The sequence below is a fragment of the Oxyura jamaicensis genome, chromosome 5 (genome assembly GCF_011077185.1).
Source record: "Oxyura jamaicensis isolate SHBP4307 breed ruddy duck chromosome 5, BPBGC_Ojam_1.0, whole genome shotgun sequence".
NCBI classification, from domain to species: domain Eukaryota; kingdom Metazoa; phylum Chordata; class Aves; order Anseriformes; family Anatidae; genus Oxyura; species Oxyura jamaicensis.
The window spans coordinates 15,816,752-15,837,273 of record NC_048897.1 but is presented as its reverse complement, the minus strand read 5'-3'; the positions used below and the strand labels follow the sequence as shown (position 1 = coordinate 15,837,273).

Here is a 20,522-nt window from a genome sequence, read left to right as displayed (position 1 = left end):
GGACAGAAGTCAGTAAAAAGTACAATAATTGTAACCAGTTAGTATGAAGTTAAATTTGTGTTTTCATGCTTACAGTGTTATGATTCCTTATGGTCCTTTTTTAGCCAAAAATTGCTTGGCTTTGAAAATTTTGGATGGTTCCCAAACACACTAAACTATATGTATCAGATTCAAGAAAGATTTAAGGTCTGGTGAGGTTTCTCTCTGGGCACAGGAGAGTAAATCACTGACCAGGTGCAAAAGTTGACATAATTGCATCCATAAATATTATCCATAAATGTGGATAAGCTATGAAGTACAATGAGCATTATTAGAGACATTTTTCCATGTATTGGATTTTGAGATTACTTAGGAATGTCAAGGACACATCAGGGGTTGTTTCTGTGTCTTTGATTAAAAGTTATAGAGAGGGGGAGATTTATTCTTAATAACAAGGTTCATCTCAGTAAAGTTGCATGTAAGTAGGACAGCTGAGGGAAAGCAAGGACTAGCAGTGAGCTGTTGGGAGCTGTGTGTTCTGTAACAGAGTTCTCCACGTGAGTTGATTTGTGTAACCTAAAACAGTTGAATGGTAGTTATTACCAGTGAAAGGACTGAGGGTATAAGTATATAGATGCAGGAAGAAAAAAACGGTATTTTCACAGTAAATATTTTAAATTGTCAAATTTTAAGTCAATTAGTGCTTAAAATGTTTAGTAAATTTTAGGCCATCTGTGGTCTTATATATAACTAGTCATGCTGATACAGTTAAAAAAAAATCTGCATGTTGCACTGTAACTTACATTTAAATGGTGTATTAGACTAATGATTTTGTATTGAAAAATCAGTCTCACTCACTGTAAGTCTGTATTTCTTTCTAGACTACCTAAATGCCAGTTATCATTAAATAATTAAATATCCCAAAAATATATAGAAAAACTGTGTTATATATTTACTATGATCATATTTTCTCCCAACTATCTTCCTACATATTCTCTATAAAACTATGTATTTAACATTTTAAAATTACAAAGACAGTAATACTTTATAGCCTATTCAAAAATTTAGAGTGCTGAAAATGTTTGAGAATGGGCAATCCATTTGGCTTTTTTTTTTTTTTTTTTCAGTTAGTTGTCAGAATAACCCTTACTGCGTACCCTTGAATATAGTGATATACCATATGTAAATGATTATATTTGTTGAGGTATTTGTTAGAGAGGAATTTTGATTTTTATGTAAATTGGCACAGGCTTAATTTTTTTCATTGAAAGATTCTTTGCTAAATCTGTGATTGTTGTTAAAATTTAAAACAAATGTATGTTTTTTCAAGGACAGAAATTTAACAAAAAAAAAGACTTTTTTGTTCTTTGTCAACACAATGCAAGAATAAAAAGTCTGAGCTCTTCCAAAAACTGAAGATGAAATCATTTAGGAGGAACAAAAAGTCAGAGGCTGTCTTTGAAAAATGTTTTTCCTCTCTTTTCTATGCACAGTACTTTGATGACCAAAATGCTATTAAAAAAAAAAGCTGTGAAGTCTATAAAAACAAAGAAGTTTCAGCAGCAACTCAAGAATTCTTACCTTTTTTTTTTTTCTTTTTTTTTTTCCCTAAGAGCATTTCCAGTGGTAAAATAGTATATGAAACTGTCCTTAGATACTTTGCATTGTCTTTGTTGCTTTTTTTTATTATTTATTTTCATAGCTTGGCATAAAATAAGTGACTCATTAGATGTAACAATCACTGTATAAAGTCAGAGAAGGGAATAAAATTGAGCTTTCTCACTACCGTGTAGTTTTTCCAGGCTAATTGGAGTTAAAAACTAGTAAAAGTATACGTTTCTCAGTTAAAGATGTGGTCTGTGTCTGATATATGTTGAATGGCTGTTCATTACAGACGTGCCATTTTTATGCAGTCACTTTTCAGAGTAGCATCGCACTGTTAACACCAGTGAGAAAATACTAAGCATTAGCAGTGCAGCATTAACATGCTGTTTTCAAAGAAAAGTTTTGCGTGTTGCTTGCTCTAAACAGTGTTCTAAAGAATGTCTTATCATAGCAGTTTTCAATGTTTTTTTTAAACATTTGTAGGCCAGCAGCTAATTTTTGAATGTAGATTGCTATATAGATCTATGGTTTCTTCATATTTTTACATACAAACTATTCTTTTCTTTGTCCATGTAAAATCACATTATATAAAGCAGTAACACAACAAATATAATTGATTTCATTGCATTTAATTGACTATATATAGACTATTACTGGCTATACTGACTATACTAAATTAGACTTTAATCTTTGTTACTTATCAAAGCACAGAGAAAAGCCATCACATTGGTATTACACAATTTGTTTGCCACTCCACATTATCATTTCAAAGACATTTAGACAACCTGCAGGTTGCATTCTGAAAGAGAGGGTTTAATCTCTTTTGTGATTAGTTACATGCCTTATTATCTGAGTCTGTAATGAGAGGTGGAGATAGAATACACTGATTCAGCATTTGGCCTTCCTTCTGCATTTGAATATGTTTCAGATGTTTCTGAGTCTCAATATTATTTCAGAAAATTTATCTTCTTGCCTTTTTTTAGTCTGTGTTGCATAAAGTCATGGGTGCAAAAAGGAAGTCATTGGAAGGCACTCATACAACAGAGGGTTGAGTGTAAGGGAAAAAAATAGAGGAATATTTTTGTTATTTGTACAATCATCTTTATGTTATGGCGATATGTATTTCAGTAAAAGGGGCAATTTTACTTTTTAGGGATGACTTTTATTTGTATTTTATCCATTGATAGTGGTATATTTTTTGGAAGAGTGTAATATATAATACTGACGTTCTAATCTTATATATAAAGTCAGTGTTTAAGGGAACTGAGAGTCAGCTGGGACCATTTGCTTTGGTGAGGTGATTTTACTCAAGGAAAATGGATGTCCTGTTCTGATGGCAAGTACAAGACAAATCTTGAGAAATAAAAGAAACTCATTTGTAAGTGTGACTGTACCAAAGAGGTTTGAATAGTGGATAGGCACAGCCTGTATTTGGTCAGAATGAGATGTGCAAAACCTCTGTAACCTGCGTTCTGAGCAAGGGCAGAAGGGGGAGCAAAACAAAGCTTGTAAGGGGGAGGGCTAGACCTAATTGCATATTTATTTATTCAACCTCTTCAGAATGGATATTGGGTGGAAATAGACAAGGAAGAGTGGGAAAAGATGTATGTTGAACAGAGAGACTAGTGTTAGAGGTCAGAAGAACAGTGAAATTGAAAGGACAGTTGACAACAAGCTAAGTTATATCTTGCAAAACAAATTTTATAGATACAGTGAAGTTCAGCCATAGAAACAAAGAAATCAAGGAAAGACAGGGGCCATTAGTTCATAAGGGTGAGATGAAGGCAACGTACATAGAAACTGGAAAATGAATACTGAATAAGCTGCCCCAGATTTCAATAGAAATCATGAACAGAAGGACAGCATTTTTCACAAACTGAGCACCACAGCTTTCACTAGCACTGAGTAGAGCACAAGTGTTAGTTTATTTTTATTACATATGACATTTCTGTTTATATATTTTCACCCAGAATTGCTGACTCACAATCCGTTTGTGATGCACTGTCCTTTACTGCTTGTTTTCCCATAGAATTGCCGTCACACTGATCGGCCCCTTCAGTGGCTATGTGCACTGTAGTTCTCTTTTACCAATTTTAGCACTGAATTTCAGATTGCTTCTGAATCTTATAACATTTTTCTGAATTCTTAGACTGTTATTCAGCATACTAGCATAGCATCGTTTTCAGATGTAATATTGACAATGAGTGCATGAAAGATTGTACGAACTTTTTTCAGCAGCATATTGCTGTGCAGATTAGGGTTAAGATACTCAGGAGTTACTTTCACATTTATAATTGAGATCTGATTTTAGCATGTTAAAGCTGTTACAGTACTTGGTTATATGAATTTATTTGTATACTTATAGTTTCTTCTGAACTGACAATATGAAGAAGAAATAGGGGTAAGGTTTTATTGAAATTACCTACCTCTAACCTGGTACATTTAACAGTAATCTGGAGAAAAAAAAATCTATTTAAATTATTCTTACATAAATTATTCTTCATAATGTCTTCATTTTGTACAGATATTTGTATAGACATTTTTCTGTGATAGCTCTCCACATCCTTTACCCTTCTTCAGGAATAAATCAGGTTAGTATGCATATGTATACTGTAGTTAAAAACAAACAAACAAAACAAACAAAACCAAAACAAACAAAAACACAACACTTTAGTACCCATTGAGATGAAAGCAGTCTTTTAACTGGAAGGATTGTGTACAAGTCCTTCCAAGTCCTTCTAACAACGGTTTATATTGAATAAAATGTCTGTGTTCACATTATATTTTTAATATTTCAGGATTCCAGTTATAGTATAAAAGTAAATTTTCATTGATCTGTTTCCCACTTGAAATTTTAAGGTGTAATCAGATTCTTTTATATTCCATTTCGATGTAAGATTTGTTTATATTAAGATATGTACTGCATCAGCAATTGATGTAGCAACATTTAATGATTTATCTTTACTAACTATAAACTGTACGATAGCTTACTAACTAGCTTCTATACTAGTTAGTAACTAGTATGATTTACTGTAATAACTACAAACTATACTGTTTATACTATGGTATAAAATAGCAACTATAAATTCGATAATATATCAGAATAAAGATTCTAACCTAATGTAAATCTCAAAATTTTAAGCAACAAACCATTTGTAAAGCCAAGAAATCATCTTGCACAACGAGCGGTTGACAAAAAAGTTTCTGCAAATCTTAATTTAGTTGAAATTTAGATTAATGTAGTTCATATAGGTAATTGTATTTTAAGTTAATTTAGGTTTGAACTCTGCATACGGTTCTTCCACATTTGTGTGTTCAAGTCTAGTTATTATCAGTAAGTATTCTGCAGCCTGAATTCTGAGACTGCATTCTAGTAGGCAGTAATACATAAAAAGTTTGAAATTATAGACAAGTGAAAATTGGATATTTTTTTTTTAATTTATTTTTTATATAGTAACTAAATTTCAGGAGTTAAAGGTGCCTAAGTTTAGAACACGCTGCTTCTTATTATCAGTTAATATTACATGATGATACCTAATTAATCCTTTGTGATGTAATAAAGAATATGTAATGGACTTCATAAATAGTTATTGTATAACATGACAGACAGTGGAAGTTTAAATTCTCACTACATGGAACAGCTGTGTGCTGTTTGATCTCCATGATTTTTCGATTTGTTATAAAATTTCAGAGCATTTCAGGTCTCAAGAAGAAATATTTGCCAGGAAATAGACCTTTATTATTATGTATCTGTATATATGTAAATAGTATGTATTCAGGAGTTGGACTTGATGATCCTTATAGGTCCCTTCCAACTCGGGATATTCTATGATTCTACGATTCTATGATTCTAACATATTTGTGTATATTCTTAAAATTATGTTAAAAATACTATCATAGTGATGTAAGAAGGTTACAATATTACTTAATCTTATTCTGATGAACAAGATTGGTTTTGAGATGTAAGGTAATTAAAATCAAAACTTATTTTATTACTTATTGCTCTTTGATATTTCAGCCAGTTGGATAAGACTCATCTTCTCCATTGATGAGATGTTCAACATAGGTTCCCAATGTGTCATGTTTGTTAAGCCTGGTTTTCTCTTTTGTCCTTAGTAGTTTTCGTATTAATTCTTGTTAAAAATAATAGAAATGTTATTGTAATTAACAGAAATCAATTTTCAAAATATGAAAGAATAAAAAACAAGAGAAAGGATAAAATTTTCATGTTGGATATTATTTTAAGTTTAAACCAACAGTTTTGTATTAAAAATTAAAGACTGCAGATCTGTAACTGAAAAGGAATATAATGCTACCACAGCAGATTTCATGCCCAATTAAATTTCTTAAGTAGTTATGTTAAATACTGTGTTTTTTTTTACAGTGTGTTTTTTTAAGGTGACTTCAGGTTTACAACTGGGAAAGTCTTGAATGTTCAAAGTAAATTGTTCTGTTGTGGAGTTTATATATCAGTATGCTGGATTTAAAAAGAAAGGTGATTGCTCTGGAGCAATTCAAATGGCATAAAATCTTGTGATTAATTTAAATGAGCTACTAATTAAGCTGAGCCATGACAAACTTTGGTAGACCAACAGCGTAAAAACAAAAAAAAATAGTGAAAGATGTTCAAATATACATTCTAGTTAGTCTATAAAACTTAATTGAAATTGGGTTATTTCCAATACAAAACTGTTTAATTATTTTTGCAAGACTTAGATCAGAAATAGGGGAAATCAAGTTAAAGGGTAAGAAAAGTTTGGTTTTCTTCCTTGTTTTATATATTCTTGAAAGACATTTGCTATTTCATTCTACCTCAGTGAAATCTTCATTATTTCTTTATGGTTCTAAGATTTATTTATATTTTCTCTGAATTACACATTAAAATATATTTGGTAATAAGCAGTTTTAATCTAGTGATAATTTTGAGGGAGAATTTCTATGTATCTCTCTGAATTTAATTGATGAGAGTAATTTTAATAGATTGGTAATTTGTTTATTTAATATTTTGTCCAGGAAGATTTTCATCTTCTGTGTATTTTCATATATTTTTTTTTTAATTTCCTAACATGTTAAGAACATAAGGTATATTTATGAAATGAAGAAGACAATAAAAACAGTAAAATACTGTTTGAAACAGGCAACTTTTTTCCATAATGAACTATTAGCTACTGCATTCAGAAACTAAACAACATTAAGTCTACATAAAGACAAGTTAGAATTTGTTGAATCAGGGTTCTGTATATTTACTCATAAGATGTGTTTTGCTGAAATATATATTGCTTACATTTCTTTAAAGATTAGTTATTAACCACTGATGTAATAGCTTGCAATAAATCCATTAAGAACTGGGAAAGTGAAGTATTTCTGTCAATATAGGTTTTAAGAACATAGTGTAAATGTGAAAATTTTAATTGCTATAAAATAAACACTTTAGCAAAATATGTGTACTGAAGGTTTTTTGTTGTTGTTGTTCTGCAGTCTCAGTTTGAACTCAGGGTATTCCATATTCGTGGAGAACATGCTGTATCAACTGCTCAGCTTGAGGAAACCATTGCACATCTGAAGAATGAACTAGATAATAAATTAAACAGAAGAAATGAAGAAGCAAAGGATATTGCTGTTTCTACTGAAGATGATAACCCACCAAAGACATACCGAAATGTATGTATACAGACTGACAGAGAAACTTTTATAAAGCCCAATGAAGAAGAAAACAGAGCTGTGAAAAATAACCAGATAGTACCCAAAAAGCTTAATATTTCTTCTTTGACACATTGTATTTCTGCCCAAAGTGAAAATAAGGACAATTACAATGTACCAACTTCAGAAAGTGTCTTACCTTGTCAACCAAAACAAATGCTGCCTCCTCCACCGCCACCACCACCTCCTCCTCCTCCTCCTCCTCCCTTTCCTGATTCTTCACTACCAGGTTTAGTTCCTCCTCCACCACCTTTGCCAACAGGTTTGACTTCACTGACACTTCAGTTTGGATCTGGGCCACCACTGCCACCTCCACTTTCTGAAGGCTGTAGAGATTTTCAAGTGCCATCACCGCCACTGCCGCCACCACCACCGCTTCCAGGGCTGGGACCTCCTGTTCCTCCTCCACTGCCTGGATCTGGCTTACCTCCACCCCCTCCACCCCCTGCACCTGGGTTCTTTTTTAATAGCACTTTATCTTCAAGTCAAGGTCCTCGGAAACCTGCCGTTGAACCTAGCCGTCCAATGAAGCCTTTGTATTGGACACGGATACAACTGCAAGGCACCAGGTAAAATATATTTATTTAGACTTCATGGCTATTTATGCACTGTGTACAAGTGTATGGTCTTAAGAAGTAAAACATAAGTTTAGAGGCATGGAATTTACATGTTTTAAAAAAAAAAGGAATCAGTTCTAGAGGCCTAATAATAATAAGAAGAAATGTGTTTAAAATGTTAGATATAAAAGAAAATTATGTGCATTATAATGGGAAGAAGTTTGATGGTTTTATTCCCCAAAATCAGAGTACTTCCTGGACAACTAGTGGCAAAGCAACTAAATATTTTAATGGTTCGTTGACTTTGCACTAAAGAGATTAAAAAAAAAAAGTCAGACGGTGAAAAAAATATATATTTCTAAACAGAATTAGAATTCCAATTGATATGGTATTGATATGAATTTGGTCAAGTGAGAACTTTGAGTATCATCTCATTTAGCTTTCCAGTCATTTGAGGTGATACCATCTTCAAAGCACTGTGCCAACCTCTGTAATTCCAGCTCTGGAAAAAAATAAACATAAATAAAAAACTAACCTCTGTGTATAATTCTTGGGGGGCAGGAAGTGTGAAGAATATGTATAAATAAATGCAATGCAGGAACCTGTAGTGTAAAACATCCAGTATGAAGGAGGCTCACTGCTGATAGAGACCACTGTAGTTAAAACAAACAAACAAAAGCTTAATGGTCTTATTTAAATATGGATTTTATTGTAGTTTACATCTTTTTGTCTGAATTTATTTTGATGAGAAAGAATCATAATTCTGGAAATTTTACTCTGGTGTAACCAAATATAAGGTGTTCATATTTTATATAAAATATAAAACAGGAACAAGCAGTTAATGAAGTGTGAGTAGTATTTTTTCATTGCTTCAGAATTAAAGGAAATGAAATATTTTGGAACAGGAAGTTTTGGCATTTTCATTTTGCTTTCCCAAAATTACTAGTGCAAAATAGCAAATAGTTGGTCCAAAAATAAACCTTGTTGTAATTCTTCCTATTGATTCATTGAGATCAAGATGATCATTTTGAAACATTGCTGGTTCATCAAGCTCTTGCTCAGTGCAAAATAAAGTCTAAGTCATAGTTATGGTAAACTGCTGGTCACTAGCTCTAATGATCCAGCAACCTTATGGTCTGCACTAGAACTGGAAACTTTTTTAACGGTCTGCTGTTGAGAGCAGCAGCTGTCTAGGACTTTGAAGTTCTTCTTACAGAACCAGAAAGCATTCTTCAGTGATACCGTTGCAGCTGATGTCAGGAAGGGTGAAGCTGTTGAGTTCTGTGACACTGAATATGCTTCATCAGTGGATGCTAATGGAAAAATTGAAGTTCCTTAAACATTCACTATAACAAATATGTTTGTGTATTAAGTAAAAACAATCCTAAATTTGAGAAAAAAATATTTATATGACTTGGATTTCTATTCCCACTTCTGTTGATAGGTATTACATGTGGTGTATATTACATCTAATAAATGTATCTTTGGTGAAATCAGTAGCCAAATGTATCTTCGGTGACATCACCCATTTGTAGCTCATAGGGTTTTCATATATATATCTCTATGTATATATATATTATTGCAAAACATTTCATTGCCTTTTAGTGACATCTGCTGGAAGAAGTAGGCCCACCTTCCACTGATAAGCATATGACAAGAAAAGTAGTTTGAAGATAGTTTTGTCACACATACTTTCAAAAAATATTGAAATTATGAAAGTCATTCGGATTTGAAGTACTCGGTTTGGAGCACCACTAAGTGTTTTTCCTAAATTCAGATTAAAAAAGAGGATTGAGTTAATAGGTTCCAAGTGTAAATGGTTATGGTTATCTACACTACATCTGTTTTGAAAGCTGAGAAAAAAAGGAAAGATAATCCCCGTGTAAAATTTCTAGTTGGTTGAGTGAGGCAGAATCTGTTCAGTCTCTGAAAGTATGGGCCACATAATTCTTACAGTTTCTTAAACCTGCAACAATGATAACTATGAGGATAAAGCATCTGTGGCTAACATCAAGTGAACCAAGTACTCTTCAAATGTTCTTAAAATGTGCTTGAATAAAGTGTAGTCACTATTTGTTGATATTGTTTATTTTTGTAGGTCTAAGCAGATTACTTGGAATTACTCAAAAAAGCTGTTGTTGAAATACTCTTAATCCTAGCTGAAGTGGCAGAAATCTCTAGAGATGTATTTGCACAAGCTGCAGTTGCAGTATTTGGTTGTTTTACAAAAAAACTGCACAATACATACAGGTAGTCTACCAAGTAGCTACACTTAGCTACACTTACTTTCACAGCCTTGTGCAAAATATTTTGACTCCTTGCAAAAAATAAAGGGTACAGAGAAGGAATAGTATTTGTATGCTGGCCGTGTTTGTTGTTTTGAGTTTTAATTCTATTAAAGATACGGGTTTTTTAATAGATATTTGGTGGAATTTTTATTATTATCTTTCCCTTTATAGGAAAACTGCTATACCAACATTATGGGAATCACTAGAAGAACCTGATATACTTGATACTACTGAGTTTGAATATTTGTTCTCCAAAGACACCACTCAGGAAAAAAGAAAACCATTATCAGAGACTTATGAAAAAAAAACCAAGGCCAAAAAGGTATTTATTTTTTCTTTGTATTAGCTTTGTTGTTATTTTTGTTTAATTTGGTTTCTTTTTTTTTATATTTTTTTTGCTGCTTTGTTTTACATTTTTAAAATCTTGATTTTTTATTTATTGATGAACTAGCGCATAATAGATTGGTTTGTAAATCCCACTTTAATGCAAAATAGGTTAGATTGCTGAATCAATCCTAGCTAGATAATTCAGGTAAATTTATTATTTATCTTGGAAGGTTTCTTCCTTGTAAAAATGAAGGCTCTATATCCTAGTGAGGTAGAAAAAGTAGTGTACAGGAGAACTGAATGGAAGTTCAAATATGCATATAAAAGTACCACTATTTCAGGCCATGTCTGCCCTTGCAATTATTTATAAGTATAGGCTATAATTAAATTATTCTAGCAAACATATTTTCCATTAAGATTAATTTTGAGAATTATAAATATTTCCAAATATTATAATATATATCTTAATACATAGATTAATATTAATATCAATATGTTATTTGTATCAATATATAAATTTATATTTCCAAATATTGGAAAAGTAAAGTATAAAGGAAGATAGGAAAACCACTCTTTCTTGTTCTGAATAAAGAATGTCAGAAAATACTTTTCTGGTATAGCTAAATAGCTGTCAAGGAAGAACAGGGCAATCATATTTTTGATGGCTAAAAGTTTGTGCAGTAGCTATGTCATCATCAGAGCAGATATTATTTGCCTCAGATGTGATCTGTTACAGAGGGAGCATATTCTCAGTTACAATGTGCATATAGGACAAATAAATAGCATTAGTAGTATTTGCTACAGGAAAAAATCTGGTCTGAACAATAATTGAATACTGTTTTCCTAAACCAACATTGCTATAGATTATAAACCTGTTTAAATATATACTGTATCAAAAATCTGAGTTCACCTGCTTGGAACCACAAGAGGGCACTTTGTATGTAAGCTGTGCTATCTATCTTTTTCAATTTTATCATACATATAAAGTGAATTTTCCTACAAGTGTATCAGTGAAATCAAATCTTTCAAAACATCTTTGATCATAAACTCCCTGTATTGCACTTGGTGCAGTAATTAATGAGAAATGTAAATGAGGCTGTAGCACTTATGAAATTAAAACTAATGTGATACCAAAAGTAAAATATTAAAAAGGAGGCTGGTGGGGAGTTGGAGGGTGGGAGCATGCTGGCATTTGGAAGTATACCATAAAGAAAATATTTAATGTTACAGTCCTTTAAATATCAGATTGAAGTTGAATACAAGCACACCTATGAAAAATATTTTTATTACATTTTACTTGATAAGCACTTCAAGTGATGTCTCTTGTAACCAGTGTAACTTTAATGGAGAAACAGCATGCACAAATAGTTACCTACTTATTTCAAAATATCAGCAACTAAAGGAATATACCTCAGCCTCTAGGTTTGTGGTAGCAAAACCAATAGAATATTAGTGCTCTTTTCTGAAAGATGAATGTGCATTATTCTTTTTCCTTACTGCTTTGTAAACTAAATTACAGCAGCACTGTGATCGTGATTTCAATGATCCCTCTTACCTTTATCCAAAACTGAATTGGATAGTAGTTGTTCTATACAATGTAGGAAATAATGGTGTAATAAGTACCATTGCTTGTGAGAAAACAATGTTTTCTTGCACAGATATTTTATTTAATTATGTCAGTGGTTGAATTAAATTGTTTTGGTTTTTAAAAGAAAACTTTTTAATACTAGGGACATATTTACTGGAATTACAGGATTAAACAAGTTCCTTGAAAATACAAAATTAAATCCCCCAAAAGTTAGAAGTTATATCTAATATGTATTATTTAGTTTGGTGAAACTCTTGAGGTTATGATCATGGTGTTACAAACCATGTGAATTCTATTTTTTTTCAGTGAACATTTCAAAATTTTTTGCACAATAATATTAAAATTTCTGTCATTTGAACCATTGGAAATAAATAAATCAGCTTTTAGAATTCAAATGAGATTTGAATTTAATTAGGTTTATAAGAATTTCATATTTTATATTTTGTGTTTCCAACTTTCTTTGCTATATGACTTATAGTAGCAGTTGAAAATTTTTAGACAGTTAGTTCTTTATATAGTCCTGTGTTTTCCTTTGTCTCTCTGAAATCCCAGATGTTGGCGGGCTAGTTCCAATGGATCAATCTTGGTGGGCTGTGAGCGAAATGATGATAGGAAGGCATTTTGTTTAATTACAGTATGGTTTATAAGTAGAGGGTAACAGAAAGCTCTTGTAGATTAATGTAGAACTATCAGTTCTGCTGGCTCCATTTGTCCTTTCTCATACTTTACCTCATCATTCAACTTCTCTTACCTTTTTTCTAACAGTTACATCGATCCAGAAGAGCTTTAGCAGCAATCCTTTTCTTTGCTACAGTGCTGCAAATATGTGCTTCTCTGGTCTTAAGTATGGTGTGTCGTGGTGTATGGAATTGTATAGTCTGGTTAAAAATGCTTTATACAGACAGCATGAAAGATGAATCTGATGATGTTCATCATGTGTTGTGTGTTTTTAGCTGATGCTGTATCATTTTATGATTCTTTGTAGATTACTATTTTATATTTTGTAAAAAAGCCTTCCCGACAAGATACAGCTACAGCTGTAGAATGTGGAGTAGCATTTTGTGTTTGGCATAGGTAAACTATTTTATTTAATACTACATCTTAGTGTTAACCTATTCGTTACATTAAATCTCTTCTCACCCACCCAAATTTTTGTCCTATTTAATACCATCTTACACAAGCGATGTTTGGCCTACTTGGTATTTAGAAAAATGACAGGCCGATAGCCTGTGCAGGATCCCTTGTTAAAACATGATTACTTAATACTTTTCTCCTTGAATGAGAATTAAATCAGTGCTTCACAATCAAGTTTCTTATGCAATTGGAAGTGTCTGTCTTTTAAATCCAAGGGGAATTGTTTCTTATTTAACTGGGTCTTCTTTATAAAAACTAAGGAGACTTTAACCATTAGTGGCTTGCTGAATTATGAAATCTTTACTACCTATTTACATTTCTCTTGCAGTTTCAAATAAAATCATATTATTTAACTTATTCTCAATTTTTTTTTTTTTTGTCAGAATGCTTTGTATGCATTGTCTATGAAATGAATGCTTAAGTGCAAAACATCACGTTAAACCTATAGAAATTTCACTTTGTTCTATTCTTATCTATTTGTCCACATAGTAGACACCTTAGGACAATCCTGATTAAACCGTTCACTGTCAACTACACTCTCATTGCTTATAGGTGATAGATATCTACTATTTTCAGCCAGAAATACCTAAATCTTGTCCTATGTAAATGGAACTGATGATGTCCAATGCTATTCGGAAAGTTATACTCAGTATATATTTTTATTTATGTATATAATTACTTGTGTAACCTTATATAAAATACAATATAAAATTTATAATATTTATAATACGTAATATATTTTATATTTATATGGTCTGGTCATCTCACTTGTGACCTGGATAATAGAATATTAACTCTGCAGCTATCACTTAGTTGCAAGAGGCTGCATATGTTTTGGATTAGACCCTTTAGAAAGTTTTTATGTTTCAGTGGTATGATCTGAGAAATAGGGATAAGCATAAGTTTGTACAGTTAAGGTTAATCTACCTACTTAGAAGTAAGATGAGGTACAACTGACTGTCTAGGTGACAGTTTAGCAGAAAGGATCCAGGAATTATAATGGAGCATGAGGAGCATGAGTTGTCAAATCATGGTACTACAAAAGGCAAAACAAGACTGATACATAAACAGAAGTGTTGCTTGCAAGACAATCTACTTAGCCATGTCTCAGTTGAGAACTGCATCTAGATTTAGGCACTCCAGGCCTTCATTAAAAATGTTTACTAACTGTGAAGAGTCGAGAAAAGTGGGAATGATCAGAAGTGTAAAAGTAGTCTCTGAGAAAAATTCAATGATTATGATTGTTTAGTCTAGAAAAGAGGAGGTTGATACGGGACACACAGTAAGTATCATCAAGTGCGTACAGCTGCTGCAAAGAAAAATTATGAAAAGCTTTTTAAGAGTAAGGATACCAAAGGAATGTAGAGCACTTTTGGCTGGGGAAAATGTGTTTCTATACTGGGAGACAGATCATTATGAAAATTTGTTTAGAATTATACACATATAGTTGATACTGTATTGAAGTACAGAAATGCTTTGGATGATGTTTTGAGTGCCTTTCCAACATCTTGATGCTCAATTTAAAGTCATAAAGTCCAGTTTCTGTCCATAATCCTACGGCTAAAGACAGCTGGCAGTCCTTTTTTTGAGTGGAAGTGCTTCTGTGACTCCCAAAAGTCATTGCTTTCGTGCCTGCCAGAAATTGGCTTACTAAGTCAGTTACAGTAGTTTCTTGAGGCTGTCATCCTCGTGTAAGAATGTAATTACTATAACTAGCAGTGCAGTAATTAAAAATAAGGTATTCTAACAACTATGTGGGGAAAAAAATGAAGGAAGTTAAGAACCTGCCAGCAGCAATGGCAAGATAGTGTCTTAAGGGACTACGTGGAGGGAGATTTCATGTAGTTTTTAGGCATACACAGTATACTCATTTGACAGTGATAAAATGTGAAAATAATATCGTTTAAATGTTAATGTAGTATAAATGAAGGTCAGATGTACCTTCTGGTACACTTACATATTCTTATTATTTGTTATGGTCACGCTTATCTGGGCTTTAGAAGTTCTTTAGGGTATTTGGCAACTCACGAACTCCTATGGAAAATTCAGCAGATTTAGAACTTTTTTTTTTTTTTTTTTTTTTTTTTCTTTCCCAGCTCTGCATTCTCTGAAATATTTCATAAAGCCCAGATTCTCATGCATTTATCTCCCCTGCAAGTAAGCAGTCATGTAAAGTTCTACAGTTGTATGTAGATAACAACCAAAATAAATATTCTAGTCTTCTAGGTATTATTTCTTAAGAGTAGAGCCTGTCTTTTCTGGATGGGGAGAATTTATGTCATGTATTAGTTATGTCCCTATGTTAGAGCAAGATATTGTGCAATAATTTAAGGATTAATAAATGTAATTGTTTTCTTACAATGATGCTTTTGAAGTGTAAGACTATAGGCACTGTAGTCTTATAAAAGATAATACAATGCAGTGATTTCTTGGATGCGATATTTATGAAATGGAAAAGAGGCAATAGCTTGAATCCTGACTTTCCCAGAGGCTCTAGATGGATGAATAATGTATGAGTGGGATTTATTTTCTAGATTAGTTCTGAAGTGGTTAAATATGCAGCAGGCAAAGTCAAAGTTACTAGACAAAAATAAAGAAGTGGAGTTTGTTAGCACCTGCATATGAATCAAATCAATTTCTCTCTGATTTTGGTTAATTGAATTAGCTTAATTTAAATATTTATGTTACTAGTATGATGCAACTTGGCAATATACCTAGGATCTAAATATATTTACAGCATGCAAGGTACCGTGGTCTGTAGCTAAGATTTTTCTTACGCATCTAGTTGGGCCTCGCTTTCAAAATGACTCAACAGTTACAGCTTGTTGGAAATCAAGAAGAAAAAGGGCTAGATCCACCTGGCTACTCTGACAAAGAGTCCCTCCCCAGCTTTCCTGCAGCCCCCTTTAAGGACTGGAAGGCTGCTATAAGATCTCCCCGTTGCCTTCTCTTCTACAGGCTGAACAACCCCAACTCCCTCAGCCTCTCTTCATAAGAGCGGTGCTCCAGCTCCTTGATCATCTCTGTGGCCCTCCTCTGGACTTGTTCTAATACTTCCATGTCCTTCTTGTGTTGTGAAGGAAAGGACAATATCCAAAAGCTGACTACAGTGCTTCAGGTGGAGTCTCACAAGAGCAGAGCAGAGGGGGAGAATCACCTCCCTCAGCCTGCTGGCCACGCTTGTTTTGGTGCAGCCCAAATACGGTTGGCTTTCTGGGCTGCAGGCGCACATTGCTGGCTCATGTTGAGCTTCTTGTCAACCAACACCCCTAGGTCCTTCCTTCTCCTCAGGGCTGCTTTCAATCCATTCTCCATCCAGCCTGTATGGATGATTGTCCTATTTCATTGGACATTTAGACTCTTAACACATGTTGAAAGTGACTCCTATTTTGTGACCCAAATTTTAAAGTATCACTGTGCCACTATTAAACTGGACTGTTTTCATTATCATCTCTGTATTTTCTTAAGCTTAGATTTCAGTTGTAGCTTTCTGAATATATGATTTCTGTACCTATCCATTAAAGCATTTGTCTAGGAATGTATGATTTATTTAAGAAAACATTTTAAGTTCTACAAATGAAATTGTAAATGGACCTCAAATATGAATTTTTCTTGTACCAAAAATGTTCAACTGTAGATTAAATACACTATCATTAAGGTTCATAGCTGTTAGGAAAACAATGAAAACAGAAAATGAACAGCATATAAAACTCAAACCTATTTTGCTGAGAATAATCATCTGTCCTTTTTGAAAGAACTCAGCTTTCAACAGATTTGAGTACAATTTGAATTGTCTTTCCCAGACTGTGAAAATCTTCTATAGACATTTTCATGTCAAATGAAACACTGAAGTTTTACCTGCAAAGAATTTTGTTTTCATGCATTCTAAATGGGTAATATTTCTTATCTGTACTTGTCCATGCAGATTTTTAAGCTGGTAGGCATATGTAATTTTTTTAAAGCCATAAGGCTTCCCTTTTCCTGTTAGATTTGCACAATCAAAATCTGTTCTTGTAGTACCAAACAGAAGAAAAGGGGAATTAGGAAATGTAATTGTGAATGAAATAAAAAGCAAGATCCATTATGTATTAAGCTATGATGCCCTGTAAGCCTGGGAAAAAAAAAAAAAAAAGAAAAAAGTAATTTAGAGAAGAGCATTCCTTCACTGTGATTTATTCCATGTGAATTCTGTAGCTCCATTACTGAAGTTACATGCTTTTTTCCAGTATATTTAAGGACTTGGGGTGAACTTATCGTCCTATGCTTTTTTCAAGAAACAGCATAGTTGGATGTTTGCGATGCCACTCTGTTGTCTTCTTGCCAAAAAAAAAAATAAATAAAATAAATGTAAAATAATTTGTGTCAGGTGTATGCTCCAAATGAAAGTCCATCAATCATTTTTGGCCCTTTAGTGCAATGATTATCATTTCAAAGACGCAGGAGGACATTAAAGATAATGGCTTCTCTGTTGTCTATTATCTCTAACAGACTTCACATAATTATTAACATGTGTTCTCATTTAAGAAGAGTGTCAATATTTTGAGTGAATTGCATTTTTTTAACTGAAAGGGATATGTCTGTCAGCAAGTTTTTTGTCCATCTAACTAAATGAGGAATTACAATTAATGAATTTTGTGTTTCTGCAAGAAGAGCAGATACTGCAGAAAATGTTGGAAACTTTGCAGGGTTGAAACACAATGACTGTCTTCAGCTGTCTGCATAAGATAATAAACAGTGTTCAAACTTGAGTAAAAGTAGTAAAATACTAGTGCGTGCTCTTCCGAGGCACTCTCACTTTCTTTTATTTTTCGTGCTGTGCTGAGAAGAGTGAATACAGCATTTCCTTATTTGCCACAAAGCTCTGCAGTCATGTAGGATGTGGAAGGTATTCATAAAGGGTAAATATCTATTCTGTGGCTTTGTTTTATTCACATCGTTTTGATAGAAATTACTATCAGATTTACTAAATTTCTTACCTCTTATTTTATCTGGAAATGTTGCCACTTGCTTGTCCTTTAGAAAGGAAAGCTAAAAAATGGTTTTTTTCCTCATCCAATAGAATTGCAGTTAGAAATACGTCTCCTAAAATATTAAGAACATGGATAAAATATAAAACTATGGTTCATCCAGGTTAAGTAAATAAAAAATGGTTCAATCTCGCTCTCCTTTGAGAAGGTATAGAAGAGATAATGTGTAGTATTAAGCTTCCAAAATTTCATTGGTAGTCTTGGGGTGTTTATGTAGAATGGCCTGCGGGGCATGCTTACTTGCTTCTTGAGCAGGATATTCCTCTTCTGTTTCAACAGGGTTTCAACAGAATACTTACGGGTCCAGGTTATTGACTTCACTATAAAAGTTAATGAGTGGGAATGAAGGGAAACAGTTTAATATACAGGACAGCCTTTTAGCTTATAGTTTCTCTCAATAAATTTAAATATTATGGAAAGGATCCATGTACCAGCAGGAGGAAGGATTCAGCTTTTAATCTCTAAAGTAAACTGAATCTGTTCAGATTTCAGCACCAGTAAGTGTCCTGGACAGAATGTAGACATTGCAGTTAGACAAAACAGTGAAGTCTGAAGTGTAATATTTAATGAAATACATTGCTGGCAACATTAGAGAAACACCTTTTAATGGGAATGACAGAAGAATTTATGAATGTATTTGAGCTTCAGTATGGCTCTTCTTTTAAGTTACATGATAAATATTTGAAAGATACAAAAGAGGCACTTGTTTACAGCAAATCAATGAAATGACATTAAAAAACCAGGGAACACCATGTCGAGCAAATAATGTTATGGATCAGTGAGTTAAAATACATTAGCATCAGCAACCACTACTTTGTTACTGAGCCAGTAGATGCTGCATCTGTTACAACGATACATTCATAGTCTGGAGGAGCAGCAGGCAGCTGGCAAACCCTGCCAGCTGGCATAGCAGCATCAACTGGCGTCAGCTGGAGTTTGGCTTCTTACCTGTCACTGCCAGCAAAAAGCAAGTCCCAATATGCTGAGAGGTGATCAGTGATTTGTCTTTTAAAAGCATAGACTAAATAGTTCAATGCAGTCTTTACAAACTTCTATTTTATTTCCCTTACGGTTTTTACTACTGTGTTTTAGAATAGTTTTATACCAAATTTGAGCCATTCTGTTGTCTTATTCCTCCATTTTTGCTCTATAATGAATAAAATATTAGCCTTCAATTATAGATTTCACTTCACTGAAGCTATTTTAGGTAGTCTGAGTCTAATTTGATGTCTGGTAATTGTGACCATGTGTACATTTGTCTAAAATGCGTGTGAACATACAGTTGGTCAGGCATTTTAAAACCTGAACCTCTGTTCTAGCTTTTAAAATCATACAAGCTATTCTTTAAATTTATTTTTCTAGCCTTTTAAGGAGAAAGCCTTGCTTAGCAATGGAAGCTAGTTTGAAGATGTTTTAGCATGTAAAAATAGTAGAATGATTTGAAATGTCGTATTATCTATAACAGTTATAGTCTGGAAAGGTTTTGCCTCAAACTAGGCATGTCTAATGGGGTTTATGACAACCTATGAATTTACCCCTGAACAAGGTCAACATGGAGGTCAGAGAATGCTATACAAATTGCATACTACTCAAGCCTGTAATTATCCCTGTAAGAAGTTAATGTGCTGAGGAGTTCAGCAAATTCAGGTAGACCTTCAGAAATGACCATGATGAACTCAGCAGTTGCTTATATTTTCTCTGAAAAAAACTCTGATAACTGGATGTGATGCCTAGAGAGTATTATTTTCTGGTAACTTTTAGCCAAATCATCTTGTCTGATTGTGTACTCAGGAGGTTAAGAGCCTAAATTCTTTATCGTTTGAAGAAAATATTTTAAACAAAGTTTAAATAGTATTCCTTTCCTACCATCAAGGTACTATACCTATACCTATAAATTTCCTACCATCAAGGTACTATACCTGTAAATTGAAAAAACTCTCAGGATAGATTTTATTCCCAATTTTGGCAGGAAATAAGCAACATCTACTCTAACATAAGTTTATTTAATTTTGAGTATGTACGACAGGGACATAAAGTCAGATCTTTGTTGTCATCTCTTTGCTGATCTTGTTGAAGGTGGCATGTGTCTGTACTTGTTCTTGTATTGTCCAGTTTCAGCAGTCTGCAAGTAGTAATAACTAACTGCATTTTTTCAGGTGAAAATGTCACTATTGCTCCTCTTTTGCCTGTATTTTTCAAACACAACTCCATTTTTATATAGATGAATTACTATTTAGTTGCACAATTAAATATTCCTAAACAAAGGCAACAAATATTTTTATAAGTTAATTTAAGTTTATCATTTAACTATCTGTAA

General features: G+C 33.0%; 1 protein-coding gene across 4 annotated transcripts in view; it reads left to right on the top strand.

Annotated features, from left to right (window-relative positions):
* Positions 1-20,522, top strand: part of FMN1 (formin 1) — a 191,366-nt gene that overhangs the window by 85,899 nt on the left and 84,945 nt on the right. For all 4 annotated transcript variants that reach the window (XM_035326848.1, XM_035326849.1, XM_035326846.1 and 1 more), the window contains 2 exons: positions 7,063-7,853; positions 10,301-10,451. In XM_035326848.1, the coding sequence (XP_035182739.1) occupies positions 7,063-7,853; positions 10,301-10,451 (942 nt within the window). The remainder of the gene's footprint in view (positions 1-7,062; positions 7,854-10,300; positions 10,452-20,522) is intronic.